General features: G+C 44.6%; 3 protein-coding genes across 8 annotated transcripts in view; 1 reads left to right on the top strand and 2 right to left on the bottom strand.

Moving 5' to 3' along the window:
* Window positions 1–69: 69 nt before the first annotated feature.
* Window positions 70–7,828, bottom strand: LOC6612140 (kinesin-like protein KIN-7I). 4 transcript variants are annotated; one of them, XM_032718757.1, is made up of 11 exons: window positions 7,645–7,828; window positions 7,442–7,564; window positions 7,038–7,384; window positions 6,137–6,984; window positions 1,579–5,002; window positions 1,245–1,517; window positions 1,037–1,186; window positions 729–980; window positions 401–664; window positions 229–345; window positions 70–160 (listed from the first exon to the last, which is right to left on the bottom strand). In XM_032718757.1, exons 1-11 carry the CDS (start codon window positions 7,781–7,783, stop codon window positions 134–136), a joined length of 5,964 nt encoding a protein of 1,987 aa, XP_032574648.1. In that variant the 5' UTR covers window positions 7,784–7,828; the 3' UTR covers window positions 70–133. The 4 variants fall into 4 exon arrangements, with proteins under 4 accessions (XP_032574648.1, XP_002036657.1, XP_032574664.1 ...); XM_002036621.2 differs by having other exon boundaries at window positions 225–345; window positions 7,645–7,827; XM_032718773.1 differs by lacking the exons at window positions 6,137–6,984; window positions 7,038–7,384; window positions 7,442–7,564; window positions 7,645–7,828 and adding an exon at window positions 5,419–5,704 and having other exon boundaries at window positions 225–345.
* A 1,066-nt stretch (window positions 7,829–8,894) lies between these two features.
* On the top strand, window positions 8,895–17,211 carry LOC6612138 (kinesin-like protein KIN-7O). 2 transcript variants are annotated; one of them, XM_032714024.1, is made up of 12 exons: window positions 8,895–9,185; window positions 9,266–9,388; window positions 9,446–9,792; window positions 9,846–10,747; window positions 10,849–11,013; window positions 11,330–15,059; window positions 15,126–15,260; window positions 15,317–15,391; window positions 15,448–15,705; window positions 15,769–15,886; window positions 15,946–16,439; window positions 16,496–17,211. In XM_032714024.1, the coding sequence occupies exons 1-12, from the start codon at window positions 9,047–9,049 to the stop codon at window positions 16,640–16,642; spliced, it is 6,633 nt and encodes a 2,210-aa protein (XP_032569915.1). In that variant the 5' UTR covers window positions 8,895–9,046; the 3' UTR covers window positions 16,643–17,211. The 2 variants fall into 2 exon arrangements, with proteins under 2 accessions (XP_032569915.1, XP_032569916.1); XM_032714025.1 differs by lacking the exon at window positions 10,849–11,013.
* LOC6612137 (protein abrupt) overlaps window positions 17,120–18,992 on the bottom strand; it is a 46,079-nt gene continuing 44,206 nt past the window's right edge. For both annotated transcript variants that reach the window (XM_032714027.1, XM_002036618.2), the window contains exon 9: window positions 17,120–18,933. In XM_032714027.1, the coding sequence (XP_032569918.1) occupies window positions 18,506–18,933 (428 nt within the window). In that variant the 3' untranslated portion in view covers window positions 17,120–18,505. The remainder of the gene's footprint in view (window positions 18,934–18,992) is intronic.

The following is an 18,992-nucleotide window of genomic DNA, read 5'->3' as shown; positions in this document are numbered from 1 at the left end:
GAAAACTATATGATGTGGAATTCCACCGTTTGCAAGATAACACCTAAAAAAAAGCCCCTAATACTCGGATAACTTTAATCATCTTTTTTATTATCGTTTTGCCTCCAGTCCGAACTCAGTCTTTGTTTGCAGCTCAGCTGCTCGCAGTGGCAATTGCCATCTGCAATATTAGTTAAAACCACATAAAGATTAGAAGATCTCGCGGCCAAACAAACCTTACTTACCCACAGGAACGGTCGTAGTTCCGCCGTTACGTAAGTCATTCCAGCAAAACTGCTTACGGTGCTCATCGTAGGCCGTCATCCGTCGATTCTTCCGCTCCGCAGTGTCTAAGCTGATGGATTTCTTTACGAGAAATATAAAAAAAATTATTACATGCAATTTAGAAGTTCATACGTACCTTTGGCACACTGTCAGCCGAATTGCAGTCCAGGGGCTTCTTTGTTGCCGGAACAGCTACAGGAGTGGGCGATCCATTCGAAGAATTCAACTCAAAGGAGACATCGCCTCCGTTCACTTTTTGCGCGTGTTTGCGCTCAAGCTTAGCCAGGAGCTCGGTGACTGTGCATACCTTCTCCTCCAGATTACGCTTGTCTTCTAACAGGATGGAGATGGTGCCGTCCATGCGTTCCTTCTCGGATCGAAAATGGATTTCCCTGGTTTTCTAGGCGATTTGGGGAGAAAACATTTAGCTATTTTATAACCGCCTTTGATTGCAATTATTATACCAAAGTTGATCGTAGTTCTTCGTACTCCCTTGCACGTTTATTAACCTTCTGTTCCATCTCGTGGCTTCTTTTATTGGCCGCTTCTATGGCTAAACTTTGCTTAATCGAGTCCTCTCGGAGTGACTTCAAGGCGTCTTCATTGGACTTCAACTGGGCGACAAGTCGCGCGTTGATCCCATTCTTCTCATCAATAACAGTCAGTCTTTCCTCTAACTCTTGTCTATTCTGTTGCATTATTAGTTCCTTTGATTTCTAAATAAATATTTAATTAGCGACCGAATAACCTACAAAGACAAATCTAATATTACCAATGTTGAACGGAGCTTTTCGCAATCCTCGTTTAGCGCCTTGTTAACCGTACTAAACTTTTCCTCCATCTTGCGGTTTTCCTCTTTTAGATTAGAAATTGTTTTATCCAACAGTTGCTCGTGCGTTCGGAAATATTCTATTTTGGATTGCTGAAAAATTTTAATTAACTATATTGTAATCAACCAGATAGATTAAAATAATAATTACCAGATCGGAACGTAGGATCTCGCACTCTTTTGTGAGATCAAGAATATCCTTCTTCATTTGGAGATTTAAATTATTTTCTGCTGCTTTGTTTGATACATGATCCTTCGAGGTTTCTAGCAGAGATTCGAGTTTCGTTTTAAGCTGACATTGACATTTATCTTTCTCTCTATGAATGGTTAGTTTTTCGCCCAATTGCTGATAATGCAACTGAAGATTGGATATAGTCAAGTTCAAAGTTTCCTTTTCTTTCAGGAAATCATTAGTTTGAGCTGCCTGGTATAGAATATAACAGAATAGAATAAAAAAGTAAAGGCGTTAAATAAGTAAAACTTACCAGATGGGACCGTATATTTCCGCACTCCTGGGTCAGTTCCCCAAGCTCCTTGGATCGGCGATCGATTTCTACTTTCTTGGCTCGAAGCTGCTCTTCGAGACCGAGTTTGGTTTGTTCCAGTTTGCCCAAATCTTCTCGTAGAGAAGAATTGAGCTTTTGCTCCTTATCCACTTTGTTCTGTAGATTCTGAGCATCATTTAGCTTTATTTTAAGCTTTTCATTTTCAGACTCTAGATTGTCTTTTACTTCTTGGAGAGATTTCAGTTTAAGCTGAAGCTCGTCCACTGATCCCTTAAGATTGGCAATCTTTCGTTTAACCTCACCTGCCTGGGTAGACATATTTTCCTGTACTTCTTTAAGACTATTTTCCAGGTCTACTTTTGCTTTTCTCGCAGTTGTATTTTCATCAAGGGCGTCCTTAAGCTCAGCGCGAAGCTGTTTAATCTCTGAATCTCGGCCAGAAATTCCCTCCTGTAAAGAAAGCAGTTCAGCCTGCAAATCCGCCACTTTCTTCTGCAGATTTGCCGACATCTTATTTGAATCCGAAAGACAGCCTTTCAGCCGCTCGTGTTCGCACACCAGCTCATCGTAGGCATGAAACCTGAGCTGGGCACAGTGCAGCGCTTCTTTGAGATCTGCCTCCTTGGACTTGAAAGTCTCCAGCTTTTCTTTAATATCACACCTCTCTAAATCCTTTTGAGTGGTTAGAGTAATCATTTCCGCTTCGATTTCCTCAAGTTTTTTTAGGGTCTTCGAGTGCTGTGCGTTGATTTTCTGGATCTCCGATAGCAGTTCTGCTTTCTCGCCCCTCAACAGCTCCAAATCCATAACATATTGATCGCACTTCCTTTGCAGCTCATCGATGTCCTCCTTCGACGAGCCTGCCAGCAAATCCGAACTTTTCTGGTCGGCAGTGCGTTGGAGTTCTTTTAGCTCCAACAGGCTTTTGTCGTACAGCTCCTTAAGTTGGCACTTTTCCATTTTTACTCCCTCGAGTTCCACTTCCCGTTTAGAATTCGTTTTATGCAGCTCTGCTATTGTGTTTCGCATCGCCTCAAGAATAGAAACTTCCTTATCTCGCTCCTCCTCCGCTTGGCTTAGTTTCTCCTTGTAAGAAGATTCCTTCTCCTTCAGCGTTTCATTGATTTTTTCAAGCTCTGCCTTGTGTCGGGCAGCCAATTCATTTCTTTCCTTCTCGGCCTGAGTAATCTTTTCTTGAAGAGATCCTTTAATGACATCCAAATCCGCCTGACACTGAGTCGTAACACTAGTAAGCTTTTCACTGGCCTGCTGTAGCTGCTCTTCGTAGCGTTTCTTGGTTTCCTCCAATTCCAGGCAGTATGCACGGAATTTGGAGCGGTTTTCATTCTCGCTCGTCTCAATTTTCGCCATGTACTCAAGCTGAAGGCTTTTATTCTCATCTGTCTTTCGCTTCTCCAGAATTCTTAATTCCTCTTGTGCCCTTTGTAATGATTCTTCAAGTTGCTCGATTCGGCGTTCGTATTCGGTGGTAAGAGTTCGATCAGTTTGTTCCTGGATTGGTTTCTCCAATTTTAGAGATTCTTCAGCTGTGGTGCTGCTGTGCTGTAGTTCTGCACCGCTATCTTGAAGCTGATCTAGAGGGCGCAACTCCTGCGCCTGCCAATTTACAAAGTCTGCAAGCTTCTGTTCCATGGATAAGCAACGCTCGCTTATTTCTCCAATATCCGCCTGCAGTTCGGATATTTTTTCGTCCTCTGACTGATTTTCAAGTTTTTTCTGCAGTTCACACACCTTGGACTTCAGATGTGCAAGGGATGTCTTGAGAGTAAGGACTTCGTGCGATTCCTGCTCGTTAGCGGAAGATGGTATCGTAATGGTATCGTCGCCATGCGGGATACTTAAAAGACTTTGCTTCATTGTGGTCTGTACGTTATCTTCAGTCTGCAACTCATCGCACAATATTTTTGTCTTGCCATTTTGATTTACTACAGTTTCGATTTGTTTCAGGCTGGTAATTTGTGCACGCAATTTGTCAATAACTCCTTTCTCCTCCTCAATTAGATTCTTTTTTTCGTCAACTTCTTGTTTCAGTTGCAAAATGATATCACACATTCGGTCTTCCTCTTTCACACAATTCTGTTCCTGATTTATTTTGACAATCTGAGAGCCTTTAAGGAATACCGAGTCGGATGTATCCTGCTGTTTACCATCACCCTTTAAATAGTCAGCAGGCTCAAGGCACAGTTTGAAGCTTGGCACACTTTGATCCTGTTCCGCATGGTTGTGTATAAAGAGGCGCCTGCCACCGGAGTAGTCGCTGAGCTCAATCTGTTGGATGGACTTCGACAGCTTGGCGAACTGTTGCAGCAAGTCGTTTTCCGGATCACTGCACTGAGCGCCTACACCCGATCTCTTCATGGATTCCAAATCGCCGTTCGTTGTTCGTTGCTTGAGCTCCTCTCGGAGTACATCGCTCTCTTGAATACTATCCATCAATTGGGTGGATAGACATTCGTAATTCCGTCTAATCTCGTTAAACTCCGATTCCAACTCGGAGAGGCGCTTCTTCAGCTGTCGATTTTGCAGCTCCATCTCTCCTGGATGAGAACCCGGATTGGGAACTTCCAATAGCTTACTCTGGACCTCCTCCACTCGCTCCTTGAGAGTTCCAATCTCGGCTTGCAGCTTCGAATTTTCGTCCTGCAGCTGCTGGCACTGTTCATCCGATCTGAGTTCCAGATGTTTATACTCCTCCTGCAGCTGCAGGTACCTTTGCTGTATAGAGGTGTAGTCAGCCTGCATGGTACCAATGGCCAGCTGTTGACTAGACAACTTATGCTCCAGATTGTTGTACTTTTCCTGCAATTGTCCAAAATCATCCTGCGCTGTGGATATCTGTTCGGAGAGCCGTTTGCAATCAGTGGTCTTTTGTGAAACCTCACAGCTTGCTTGACTGAAAGCAGACTGCATACTTTCCAACTTGATACGGGTGTCAGCAATCTCCGATCGCAACTGATCACACTGGCAGGCGATTGATTCCAGTCCTGAGGCACTCGCTATGGGCAGTAGCCGCTCCAACTCCAGGCACTTGTTGCAGATCCGCTCGCAGCTGGACTCAAGCTCGGGGCACATCGATCGCATGAAATCCTCCTTGCTGTTTCGCAACACATCCCGAGAAAGCTCCTTAAGGGACAGTTGCAGGCTTTCTATGGTCGAATCTTTCTCGAAGATGGAGGAGAGAAGTTCTTCCTTCATTTGCTTGGACTTGGCTTTGTGTGTTTCAAATTGCTCCCCTAGATTGACTGCCTTGCCGTTCTCCATCTCCAGCCGCTCAATTGTCTCCTTTAGCCTCTTCACCTGCTCCTCGTACTTCTCGATCGTCTCCTTTGCTACCTGGTTGGATGCAGTAAGAGCAGAGATCTCGATCTGCAGGGCATCGCAGCTGTAATTGATAGGAAAATTGAAAGACTTGAATGAATACGTAAATTCAGGAACTCCATAAATATACTTTAACTCTATTTATAATTCCAGTGCGCGCCTGGCTACGAAAAATAGTTTACTCTGCGAGCTAAATGGGTGCTGTCCGAGGGAATCCGGCGTTCACAAAATACCACTAAAAATAGAAGCAGCTGGCGGCATTCAAGTTGAAGTTGCACCAGGTGATATGTGTGGGTTACGCGAACATGGTCAAAGAAAAGAAGCGTTTTTTTAAAGATACAAATCCAAACACCTTTTCACAAATTGTTTATTTTGACAAACTAAACAGAAGTGCAACTGCACTGTGCTTTTATTTCGAGCGCAGTTGTCTGTGTAGGTTGGTAGATGCAGATCTTTCACCCAAGTCACTCACTCACTCACTCTCTCGGTTTCGGTTAGCCAATCTATATGCGTTACATCACAGTCTATAACGTTGGTGGATCGGCAGTAGGGCCGACGTCATCGATCACCCAAGACGATAGGCGGAGGAGCGCGAGAGCGATGGGCGGAGGAAAAGCGTGCTGACTGACGGACAGCGGCAAATACAATGCGCATTGCGGAATTCCAGCGATCAAATTATCAAGAAGTTGGCCAGTTAACTGGCTTGTCGATCGGCTGACTGCCTTATCGCGCTCCCAGGGCCACAAAGCGATCGTAGCTGGGGCGTCACATCGCATCCAGCCGAGTCTATTCGCAAAACTGGCTCACATCAGCCGTCGCCTCGCCTCTTTCCGCTCCCGGATTCTCCCCCAGAAATCTTTCCTTCTCGACGGCTATTTGCGTTGGCGTTTGTTTTGTTTTCGATTTCTTCGCGATCGCACTCCGAGTGGAGCCAGCTTGCCCTCTTCGCTGCAACTGCTGCGAGAAAGCGAGAAGAGCGAGCGAAGACAGCCGAGTAGAAGAGCTCGCGCTCGTCTCCACCTCGTTTTTTAGTTGAGGTGTCAGGTGAGTGCGCGCCAGAGGTGAGTTGGCATGTTCAAAATGAGCTAACTTAAAGTAAGTTGCGTAGAATACTACGTAGTTTCGTTTGTTTAACTCATTTTGATCTTTTTATAACTCTAGATCCAAAGTAAAATAAATAATTAATAAATTTACATACTTAGGCACTGACTCCTGATCCTTTTTTGGCATCATTACTGAAGGAATTCTGCTCGCCGTCTCTCTTTGTTTCGCCTGGACAGGCATGGTGTTCATATTATCCGTTTGAAACGTTTTCTCCTTAAGGGATTTATAAATGCCTTTGGTTTTGGGAGCAATCTCCCGTCGCTGAGAATGAGTGGTGTTGGGTTTCGGCAGGTTAGTCAGTTTCGAAGGACGCGGAAGACGGGATTCCTCTGGCTCAGGCAATGCGGGAACAGAAGAGTCGCCTTCTGAGCCTGAGGCGGATAAAGTCCAAGTACGACGACGCTTCTGGAGGCGATAGTCGTTAAGCGAGGCGCTGGAAATGATCTTCAGCTTGTCGCGCTTGATGCGACCTTCCAGTTCCTGCAATACCAGCTGGCTCTCATTCTTGATCTTCTTCTCAGCAAGCTTTTTCTTCAACATACAGATCCCGCGATCAAGTCGTCCCATCATCGTGGATTCAGAGTCCATCTTGCAGACCTGCGGCTTGCAGCGAATTTTTATGGCACACGTGGCGAAGCTTATAGTGGATGACGACTCCTCCACGAACGATGGTGTAATTGTACAGATGATAGAGGTCAAAACATTTTCACCCAGCGATGGCAGCATGATGCGCGGAAGTTTCGAATCGCGAAAGCTATTCGGCTTGATATCCACGTTCTCGGAGCGGCTCTTAACCAAGTTGCGAAAAATCATGAGGCTGGAGGCGTGGCCTAGGGCATCCGCGTGTTCCACCTGTTCTGATCCAGCCAGATCCACCAGGCTCAGTACGCTCTGATTTACGGTGTCGTCATCGCTGTGGTCAGACTTTCGAGACTCAATGATCTGTAGAAATAATCTTGCTTATTATAGGATTAATACAAGAATCTAGCACTTACTATCCTGAAGATGGCGTGCGAACGGCTGGACCGCTCGTTCATGTTGTTCTCGCCCACGATGCGCTCCTTGTTGCCCATGCAGAGCAGGCGCAGGAGGTCGTCCTCGCTGGTTACGATGGACTCCTTGCAGTTCACATTCACAATCCCGTTGCCGGACTCATGGATCATGAGGTCCTGATTCTTCTTGTTTAGCAGATCGTAGATCTTCTCGTTGTAGATCTCGATGTAGCCCACGCGCAGCAGAAAGTCCCGCTCCGTCTCACTGGTGATCTGTTGGAAGATCTCCTTGGCGGCCAGCACCATGACGCCCGGATTCTGCTCGTCGCCCATCATGGTGTACGTCTTGCCTGAAATGCATGCCCGGTTTTAGGTATACAGCCGCGTATATATAGCACAGTACCCACCCGACGACGTCTGGCCGTAGGCAAAAATAGTTCCGTTGAAGCCCTGCATGCAGGCGTGCACTATGTGCCTGGCCATCCGGTCGAACACGTCCTGGTTGCTGGCGCCCTCGTCGAACACATAGTCTGTCAGCGGAATGGAATGGTCATGAGATAAAGGTCTTGGGGATCAGGATACGCTCTCCGCTCGCTAAATTACCACTCACCGAAGACATAGGGCTCCGCATGGCTGTCCGCCAAATGGATGGAGCGGCCTTCCTTCACCTGCCAGAGCGAAGTGAGCCCGGGCTCGCAGGGACGCACCTTGATGCAGACCTGGATGGAGCTTGCGTTCTTCGCAGACATCTTTGCGAATTGTAAGAAATTAGTTTGACATGCACGATGGACGAACACAAACAGATTCTAACGTTTTATAAAAGCTAGTTTGATTGACATGTTATTTTCTCTGTATAAATTCGAACAATTACCGCTTCAGAAGCGAACTAGATCGAAATACGGAACCAGTAAATCGGCGCGAGCCAGTTCAATTTAAAAGTTTTTAGATGTCGGCGAATATGAAAATATATACCAATACGGTTCGAATATAAAACTTGATAGTATTCTAATTTTCTATGAAAAAAGGTATGTAAAAGTCTATTCAGAGTTTTTAGATAAAAATAGAAAACACATTTAAGTCAACTATGAATTCCAGAAATTATTTTCTCGTAATTTCTTATTGGATTGTCAAAAGGTTCCATGTAACAATAAGTTTACATATTTTCCAGCTTAAGTTCACATGGTAACAAGCTTAAGAGGATTTTTTGGGAATTTATGAGGTAAGAATCCGAGCTATTTCGTGTTATCTCTATATTATTATATACATCCAAAATAATAAAGACCGCTAAATCAAATGGCTTACTTACAGACAGACAAAAGCTGGGAGGATTGCTTAATGCATACAGAAGAATACTGTCTGATATAAACATGAAATTTCATTGAAATAATAATGTCAGTTTTCCACTATTAATGATTAATATTATTACTTTACTTTAGGGAGTTAAGTTATAATTTATTCACGTATTTGTTTTGGGATCAAATATTTTCCACATTATAGGAGTGCTATGAATGAATGTTATGAATTAATAAGAAAAATTACGAACATATATGAAATTTAAACAGTAGCATTCCCATGTATTAAAGACCTCGTTGTATTTTCTGTTTGAACTTACAGTTTTGGGTCATCGTGTTTTGTTTTTCGAATAATCGTTAGTAAGCATGCCCTACCAATAAGAACACAACGTTTTAAGAATATAAATATGCCGTAGCGACTGTTGATCAGGAATGTTAATGCAGCCCTGTGGGATTAGAACATAATGTGTTGTTTTTTTGCAGCCCTATTCGGAACTTTGATTACAATCGATTTTAATCGATTACTTATCGAGTCCATAAGCGCCACCCGAAGATATCGAAGCAGTTCCGTCCCTGAGTTTGCAAAGCGGCATTTGTTCGAATTTAACGATAAAGAAAGATGTCGATATTTATTTGTTCACTGTAAAACATTGCTTTTTATGTTTGTTTCTGAACTGCGTTGTGTTTATCGTAAAGCATTGAGACAAAGAAGGCGCCAAGATGTCTGCGAAGAACGCAAGCTCCATCCAGGTCTGCATCAAGGTGCGTCCCTGCGAGCCCGGGCTCACTTCGCTCTGGCAGGTGAAGGAAGGCCGCTCCATCCATTTGGCGGACAGCCATGCGGAGCCCTATGTCTTCGGTGAGTGGGTACCTAGAGAGCGGAGAGCGTATCCTGATCACCAAGACCTTTATCTCATGACCATTCTATTCCGCTGGCAGACTATGTGTTCGACGAGGGCGCCAGCAACCAGGACGTGTTCGACCGGATGGCCAGGCACATAGTGCACGCCTGCATGCAGGGCTTCAACGGAACTATTTTTGCCTACGGCCAGACGTCGTCGGGTAGGTATTGTGCTATATATACGCGGCTGTATACCTAAAACCGGGCATGCATTTCAGGCAAGACGTACACCATGATGGGCGACGAACAAAATCCGGGCGTCATGGTGCTGGCCGCCAAGGAGATCTTCCAACAGATCTCCAATGAGACGGAGCGGGACTTTCTGCTGCGCGTGGGGTACATCGAGATCTACAACGAGAAGATCTACGATCTGCTAAACAAGAAGAATCAGGACCTCAAGATCCACGAGTCCGGCAACGGGATTGTGAATGTGAACTGCGAGGAGTGCATCATAACCAGCGAGGCTGACCTCCTGCGCCTGCTATGCTTGGGCAATAAGGAGCGCACTGTGGGCGAGACCAACATGAACGAGCGGTCCAGCCGTTCGCACGCCATCTTCAAGATAGTAAGTGCATCCTGCTATTATCTTTCCGATAATCTGCAACATTTACCCCACAGATCATCGAGTCCCGAAAGTCGGACCACAGCGATGACGACGCAGTGATTCAAAGCGTGCTGAACCTGGTGGATCTGGCTGGGTCGGAGCGTGCGGACCAAACGGGTGCTCGAGGAGCGCGCCTCAAAGAGGGCGGTCATATAAACAAGAGCCTACTTTTTCTCAGCAACGTTATCAAGAGTCTGTCGGAAAACGCGGACAATAAATTTACCAGCTACCGCGATTCCAAGCTGACGCGCATTCTGCAGGCTTCTTTGGGCGGCAATGCATTCACATCCATCATTTGCACAATCAAACCATCGATCATGGAAGAATCGCAGTCTACCCTTAGTTTCGCCACGCGAGCCAAGAAGATCCGCATTAAGCCGCAGGTCAACGAGATGGTATCTGACGCCACAATGATGAAGCGGCTGGAGCGAGAAATAAAGGTGCTTAAGGATAAGCTGGCCGAAGAAGAGCGCAAAAACGAGAACCAGCAAAAGGTAGAGCATCTGGAGAGACGAATAAAAAACGACATGCACAAGATAATCTGTGGTCACTCCCTGAGCGACAAGGTTCAGCAGAAGCGACGCCGTACTTGGTGTCCCACTGCATCGGGATCGCATTTGGAGCTAGCAGAAACCGGCACAACTGAAGATCGAATTGGCCAATTTCCAAAGGCCTCCCACCTTCCAAAACCAGAGTTTTTTCCCACTTCAAATGCCGGCAAACGATGGGACAACATTCCAAAGACTATAAACATTTTGGGTTCCCTGGATATCGCTACCGATAGCAACTCCATTAGTGAGGAATTTCTCCCGGCAGAGTGCATTGACTTTGGCTCCCCTCACCCAAATGTCCTCAATCCCATGTTGACCATCAGGCAACTCCCAGACCTGGCTCTCACTCCCAAGGGCCCCTTAACGTAAGTACTTCTCCACGCTTTTGATCATCCTCCATAACACTCATCACATAACAATCGCATCCACCCACATACCCCGACCCTGCACTTGTTTGCTAGCACAGAACGGATAAAATCAAGAAGGAAATCCAGGACTTGCAAATGTTCACCAGCTTAGAGAAGCATTTTGAGGTGGAGTGCGAAGAGGTGCAGGGTTTAAAAGAAAAGCTGGCCGAGGTTACAGCACAGCGGAATCATTTAGAGCAAGAGTCATTAGCCGAAAAGGAGCGGTGAGTTAATGAGGTGTTTTCTGTCAAGGAATCTGTCAAAACATAGTGCCTGCTTCGTAAAAAACGATGTAAACGTAACTCGACTTTGGTGCTTTAACCACTCAACCCAAAATCTAACATACATATTCATACTAATCTCGAAAACAAGTGCAGCTATATTCTTGAATTTCTTGAAAACACAAATTTAAAAAAAACATTTTTAGTTTTTTAACAGTAAATGCTGTTTATAGAACTCCACGGCAATACCTGTTTGTTAGATTTATTTTATTATAGTTTTTGTGTTTAACACATAGTTTACTTCTTGTGTATCTTATAGTTATGATGATCTTCAAAAGGAGATAACCAGCCTAAGATCGGCCAATGAGGCTGCGAATTCAAAGATCAGCGCATTGGAAGAGCAACTGAGCACTCTGAAGCAGACTATGAGCAGAATGGAAGTGGAAAATCAGGAGGCCGTGGGCCTCGAGTTTGAGTTTGAGGCTCACAAGAAATCATCGAAACTTCGCGTGGATGACTTACTCTCTGCCCTTTCAGAAAAGGAGTCGACTATAGAGAATCTTCAAAAGTCCCTTGACATTTTATCCCGCGATGTCTTACGGAACAGCAAGGAGGACCACATGCTTTCCATTGTCCAAGAGCAGGAAGACATCGCCGGCGACAGTATATGCAACAAGTGTGCCGAACTAGAGAAGCTGATTGCAGATTTAGAGTCCAAGAAAAGTGCATGCGAGTGTGATCAGCTCCGGTTGGAGATCGTCACTGTTCACGACAAGTTAGAGAGCATTGAATCGGCATTTAACCTGGCAAGCTCGGAGATTATTCAAAAGACAAAAGAGCTATCTGCATCACAGAATGACTTTGGACAACTACAGGAAAGGTACGACGCTCTGGACCAACAGTGGCAGGCTCAACAAGCGGGCATCAAAACCCTACATGACGAGCACGACATGGTTCAGAAGAAATACCAGAAGCTGCAGGAGGAGTACGAGCAGTTGGAACGCAGGGCAAGAAGTGCCTCCAGCGCTGAGTTTGAACGGCTTCAAAATGAAAACACAAAGTCTCAAGCCGATATCACATCCCTCAATAAACGAGTGGAGGAGGCCCAAAACATGCTTAGGGAAGTCCAAAACTCTGAATCTACTGTGGAAAAGCTTCAAATAGAAAATCAAGAACTAACAGCGAAAATCACAGAACTGGAGACCAACTTTGAAGAGATGCAGCGGGAATACGACTGCCTTTCCAATCAACTGTTGGAGAGCGTCCAGGAGAACGATGCCCTGCGAGAGGAGATAAAGCGACGACCCACGAGCCTTGACGTTGTGTCCATGATGAGTTCCGGTATAAGCTCCGATTTTGACGAACAGAAGCAGGAGGTCCCCCTGGACAGGAACCTTCTACACCAGTTTGTAAAGCTATCTGAGTCCATCCAACAGATAGAGCTGCAGCATCATTCCGGCATCAGTCGCCTCTTTAGAGCCTACCAAACGAAACTGGATCAGAGCGAGCCAGGGCTTAAGCTTTGCCTTGAGTCTGCTGAGTACATAGAGGAAGACAATCGTCAATCAGATGCAACTGAACCTATTTGTCTCAAAGGTTTTCTCAAGCGACACAGATTTCAGATAAAGCGACTTAGCCAGGAACATGTAGAGGTGGGAGAGGAGAAGCGACTGCTTGATATTATTTCGCAGCTGGAACAGGAAATCGAAGAGAAGAGTGCGCTTATGGAGGCAACAGAGGCAACCATCAACGAAATGCGAGAGCAGATGACTAACCTAGAGTCGGCACTCCTCGAAAAGAGCGTTATAATAAACAAGGTTGAGGACTATCAGCGCCAGATCGAGTCCCTGGAAAAACAAAATGCGGAGATGACAATGGTGTACGAGGAGCTGCAAGATAGAGTAACAAGGGAGAGCTCAATGAGCGAGAGTCTGCTCCGAGTTCCACCTGACGAGGATACCCTTCCAGGATGCCCTACAACTCCCAGCAGACGAGAACAGGAGGTCGCCACGCTAGAGACATCCATAACAGAATTGCAGTCACAGGTCTGTGATCTAAGGGCTGAACTTCAAAACCAATTAAGGCAGATCCAGTTGAAAGACGGGAACATAGCAAGACTACAAACGGATTTTGAGGAAATGAGTGAGCGCTGCTTATCGATGGAGGTGAGGCTAGCCGAGTTGGATGAGGATACTAAGCAAAAACAAGAACTGCTGGATCGTCAGGCCCAGAAGCTCTCCGATGACCTATGCCTTATCGATCAGCTTCAAAAGAAAAACGCGCAGCTCGTTGAACAGTATCATAAAGCGACAGAATCTCTCAATCTCGCGGAGGCCAAGCCGGATCAGATGCTACTTTCCTCCCAATATGATAGTCAGATCGAGAAACTTAACCAATTGCTAATGGCAGCCAAAGAAGAACTACACGATGTGCGGAGAATAAAAGACGATGAGATAAGTGCTTTGCGAATGGAGTTCCTGCGCCAGATTGATACGAGTCAGAAAGAGAACCAAGCCAAGTTCTACGCTGAGTTGCAGGAGACTAAGGATCGCTATGAGAGCAATGTGGCCGAGTTAAAAAAGAAGCTATCGGAGGTAGAGGAGATACTCTCCAGCGTTACGGTTCGTTGTCAGGCGGATTTGGAAGCGCTTAGATCTGCTCATAAAGAAAATATTTCTCAGGCTGTGGAGGAAAGAAATAATTTGATTGGCCAGCACCAGGCTGAAATCGAGACGATCAGGGAAACCTTTAAAGATAAGCTAGCTGAGGCTAGCTCCCAACAATCAAAAATGGAAGAAGACTTTAGAACGGAAATAAGCGATGTAAGAGCCACCCTAATGGAGCAATTGAATCAAACGAAAGAGGAGCGCGATAAGGCAGCCGCGAAGCTTGAGGAGGTCGAAACGACACTGGAGCAGATGATAAGTAGGGGACGTGTCATGTCAGACACCATTACTGAGCTGGAGAAAACAAAAGCTGAGCAGGACTTGGCAGTCAATAAATTAACAATGGACAACATCGAATTGGAGAAGCAGTGCAGTAAGACGCAGGAGCAGTTGCAAATGGAATCGCTTACTCGAGATCAAAACAATTTAGGAATAGAAGCACATATTAAAAAGCTGGATTTGATTGTGGCCTCTTCAAAGAATAGGATCATTGAGCTCGAGGAAAAGTGCGGCCAGCAGCTTCTGGATTTGGATAAATGTAGGCTGGAGAAGTTGTCCCTGGAATCAGAGATTCAAAAAGCTAATGCAGAGCATTCGTGCACCATGGATAAACTTCAGGAACTCCAAGCTAAAATGAAAGTCCTAAGCAAGCGGAATGAGATGGAAAAGTGTGATTTCGAAACTAAGCTCGAGACATTTACTTCCAAGATAACCGATCTCGAAGAAGTCTTGAAGAAGGCACAACATAAAGTTCTTCTTTATGACGATTTGGTATCGCAGCACGAACGCCTAAAAATCTCTCTTGCCGAGGCAAATGAACTGTCATCAAACTTGCAAAAGAAAGTGACGAGCCTGCACACGGAATTGATTGATTACCAAAAGGGAATATCGAGTCGAGATGTGGAAATCAATGAGCTACGCGAAGAACTGAAGGCCGCTATGGATGCAAAGGCAACTGCGAGCACGGAACAAATGACTCTGGTAGCGCAGCTCAAAGATGTCGAGGAGCGGATGGCAAACCAGGCAGAAAAGTTCACACGTGAGGCGGCTAATCTAAAAGGATCAATAAACGAGCTCATCTTGAAGCTCAATTCCCTGCAAGAAACTAAAGATATGCTAGAGTCCGGAAATGAAGAACTCAAAGAACAGCTGAGAAATTCCCAAAACCTGCGGAACATGCTGGATGAGGAGAGTAAGGTGTGTATCTCCCTAAAAGAAAAATTAGTCAAATTGGAAGAAGAAAAAACTAGCCTTGAACAGCAGCTGCGAGACAATACATCAGAAATATATCAAAGATACACGGAGCTTACCAAGGAGTTGGAGCTGGGCCGCAACAGAAATGCAGAACTTACAAAGAAGTGTGAGGAGCTGTGCTCTGATCTGGTATGCTTTTTTCTTAGTGTTAAAATTATATGAATATGTTTCTTAAACACGGAAATGATCCTAAAGGAAAACACAGACCTGATACGACTCGATCTGCAAGAAACTAAAGAGCAACTGGAGAAAACGGTGGAAAAAAATCTTGGATGGCAACAGAAGTTTGACGAAGTGACAAGGGAGTGCGAAAAGCTACGATTCGATTTGGTAATAGTGCAGCTCACACGATCATTCACAGAAAATTATTCATTGATTTCTTTTAGCAATCCAAAGAGGTGCGAAATGAAAGTAAGGTTCAGGAATTGATAAACGAGTGCGAGCAGCTCGGGTCAACTCTGGTAAGTGTGATATCCTTTTGCTAGGTTTTCAAATGATTTCATAAAGTGATTTTTAGAAATCCAAGGAAGCCAGTTTTCGGTCTGAGAATGAAAGCATGGAGAGAACGATCTCAAGTCTTTTGGATGACAAACGCAACCTCGAGGAAAAGTTGTGCTCGGTGAACGATACTGTGGCTAAGCTCGAGACGGAAATAGCCACGTTGCAAGCACAAAAAGTTAACCCAAATAACGCTTCCTTTGAGTCAATTGCCTCAAACGAATCGCCAGGTGCTCCTGCGCCGCGAAAAAGTCTAGATCGGAATGCTGGGCCGAGGGTAAAACAATGTTTAAACGCCTCTAGCCATAATAGATATCTAAATGTATTATCATTTTCGCAGAAATCGATTCCCTTTGAATGCGAAATACGGAAGAATCGACGAATCAGCGTCCATGATGAGCGACGGCAGTCTTACTGGAACGACGTTCGGGAATTCGGCATCATGACAGATCCCGTTGGTAAGAGTAGTAGTAGTAGTATTTCCTCTGGGTTTCCTACTTAATGAATCCAATTTCAGACAACAACTGCAACTGTGCGGAGCTGAATTGCAAGCTTAAGGAGTGCCAGCGGGAGCTCTTCATTCGCGAGAGTCAAGTGACGGCACTAAAGATGGAGCTGAACCATCATCCGCTGAAGGATGAGAATGCGCAACTAACGAAGCGAGTTATTGAGGAGCAAGACAAGGCAAAGGTTGAGCAGAAACGGCTTAAAATGAAGATTCAAGATCTTAATGCAAAGATTAATGACCTCACCACGGCATCCTCCAAGGAACCAGGATCTAACCAAATGGCACACGCAGCTAAACCTGCTACCGTAGCCGCTCAAACTCAGACGGAATCCGATCTTGAGGCAATCCTTGAGAAAACGAACATAAAGTATCAGGATGCGGTTCGCTTGTTGCGCTCACGTTACAATCTCATCAAGGATCTGGAAGAGAAACTTAGGCAAAACGAAAACAGTGACACCTCGAATATTACCTCACTCTCAGCCGGACAAACAAGTGCATTGAAGGTTGCTATTTTGCATCGTTACTCAAGTAGCTCTTTTATTAATTATTATTCTTACAGGCACAGTGTGAGTCCTTAAAGAGGGAAATTTCCACTATCAAAAATAAGTATGAATCCGCCAAACGAATTTTGGCGATTCGAAAAGATGATTTGGATGCTCTGCGGGAAAAACTCGCGAAATATGAAACAGCTACATTAGATAAATAAGTCACTAGGTATTATATTTGTGTACATATGTGTTTGGGTTTAGTTTAATTTTGTGTGTCATTGATATGAGTTCATACAAAGTTCCGATCTTTTAGAAATATGGCATTTAATGTGTTGTACTTAAACGTCTCATATATATTTAAATTAAATTGTATTCAATATTACCAAATTAAATGGATCCGCATATTTTGAGTAAAACACACATTGTATTCATAACGCGGCTTTATTGTAATGTCAATAAATATTTATATAACTTTCTAAGCACATGAATGTCTACTTATATTGCTTATTTAACGACTTTAACTAATATATTTTATTCTAACGTCTTAACCAAATCGCATTAGCCATAAATGCATTTCAAGCCTAAAAATGCAATCTATTGCACTCCCCTTGCGCCAAAATTTGGGCGAGAGTGAGAGGAAAAAGTGTCTAGAACCAAATAAAACTCTAAACCGGGTAAATAAAAACTAAAGATACTCTCGTGTTCTTAATTTTTTTTTTTATTTTTCGCTCGCTATGCTGATAGGTGGCTCTTAAGTAAGATTTTAAAAACACGCATGCCAGTGAAATAAGTTACATATTGGAGAGTGCGGTTAAGGACTTACAAATAAATATCCAAGTAAAATACATTTAAATTAATTGAGGTAGAAAATTATTAAATTAACACATATGTTGGTCATAAGGCAAGTTGTAGCGACTCTTGTAGAGTCTGTGCTCATCTCCGATTGAAGCTAACCATAAACCTAGGATAACTGAGGCATATTCCAACTAAATACATACATTCAGGAAACAAGTAGTTACATCTATCTATGTCTTGCTTGCAGTGCTGCCACATAAACTAACTAGCCTAGTTTAAGTATAAGTATATGCTTATGATTCGCACTGGATATCATTAAGGGGGTTCACCTTCGAGTGCTGACGACCGAATGCTGAGTATGCTGAGGTATTCAATTCTCTGACAAATAAGTACAGGCATTCATATGTTTGTATATTTAAGTGTAAATACGTATACCGAGCGTGCTTTGTATACCGTATGTAAGTTGTATAAACAATTCAATTTCTTGTTTGCTGATCCCCTCGCGATAGGATTCTAAGTCTAGGAGCAGATATCGGCTGCTACAAATTGGCAAGTTTCCTGGAGATGGAGTGCAGGACCAGTCACAACTCATGGAAGTCTGAGGTTCGTTTCGGGGATTCAGCTCTTTCGCTGGCTGAGGTAGTTCGGTTGAGTTGTTCGGATTTGTCCGCAAGTGTTCCTGAGATATGGTAAGCACTGGTATAGACTGGCTAGACTTGGAACTGGAAGGCTGTGGCATGCATGGCACATCTGAATTATCTGCTGGCGTCTGGTACAATACTAATTACGAAGGATCGTTTGGGGGCTGCTGTTGGCCTAACATATTCAAGTTTTTTTTTATGTATTTACAGGCATCTCTTTCAATGTGAAATCTAACTTAGTACGCTAAGACTACCTTTACGTTTTCTTATTCATGCAGGATGGGTTGTCTGGGGCTTTTCATTCTTCTTCTCCTCATCGACTTGTATACACAGCAGGTACTTGTGTATATAAATTATAAATATACATGTGTATAGCGATATATCTATATATAGGTATATATATATCTGTATAGTTAGGTAGTTTTAAAAGCACAACATAGAATTCTCTACTAGGCCAGCTCTGGCAGCGGCACAAATATGATTTTAGTCCTAGGTTTCACTATCGTATTGTATCGTATCGTACACATAAACTGGTATACATGAGGATAAGGCTACTCGTTACATATGTTCCATGGGTAATCGGTATACATTTGTTTATGTTCATGTTCATATTCGTGGTTCCCTCGCTGGAATCTCTTGCTCCTCCTATGTGTTGTGCACTCCCTCATCCTCCGAGTAGTTCTCCTCGGCATCGGAGTTGGCCACCTCATGGTTGCTGCCCGACTGGTTGTTGTCCAGGCCCAGATCCATGGGCTCTGATCCTTCCCGCCGCATGTCACCATCGTTTTCCGCCATTTCATCATGACCCATCATCCTGCCGCCCGAGTTGAGAGCCAGTGGTCGGTTCGGCGAGAGGTTTCCCGCTGCCTGTTCGTGCCGCATTATCGGCTCAATGGTCAGTCCGGGTCCGCTCTGTCCAAAGGCGGGATTTCCGGCGGCCAGCTTGCTCAGATCGAATTGTCCGGGGAGAAGGCCCGGCGGCAGGTTGTCCAGACTGTGTCCCATCGCGTTTAGCTGTGCCATCTTGGCGCGCAGTGCTGCGGCAGCTGCCTGCTCCTGGGACATGCCCATGCCTATTGTCGAGGGAGAGGACACGAATTACTTACTGGAAACTTGATATGCAAAGGTAAAA

This window comes from Drosophila sechellia, chromosome 2L (genome assembly GCF_004382195.2).
Source record: "Drosophila sechellia strain sech25 chromosome 2L, ASM438219v1, whole genome shotgun sequence".
NCBI lineage: Eukaryota > Metazoa > Arthropoda > Insecta > Diptera > Drosophilidae > Drosophila > Drosophila sechellia.
This window is presented reverse-complemented; position numbering and strand designations above follow the sequence as displayed.

Excerpts from the sequence above, each read along its gene's own strand:
- LOC6612140 (XM_002036621.2), bottom strand. The coding sequence starts at position 7,783 with ATGTCTGCGAAGAACGCAAGCTCCATCCAGGTCTGCATCAAGGTGCGT. Across the intron at positions 1,518-1,578 it reads GAAATATACGGTCCCATCTG|GCAGCTCAAACTAATGATTT; the intron begins GTAAGTTTTACT and ends ATTCTATACCAG. Across the intron at positions 665-728 it reads AAGAACTACGATCAACTTTG|AAAACCAGGGAAATCCATTT; the intron begins GTATAATAATTG and ends CAAATCGCCTAG.
- LOC6612138 (XM_032714024.1), top strand. The coding sequence starts at position 9,047 with ATGTCTGCGAAGAACGCAAGCTCCATCCAGGTCTGCATCAAGGTGCGT. Across the intron at positions 15,706-15,768 it reads ATCGGAATGCTGGGCCGAGG|AAATCGATTCCCTTTGAATG; the intron begins GTAAAACAATGT and ends TCATTTTCGCAG. Across the intron at positions 16,440-16,495 it reads GACAAACAAGTGCATTGAAG|GCACAGTGTGAGTCCTTAAA; the intron begins GTTGCTATTTTG and ends TTATTCTTACAG.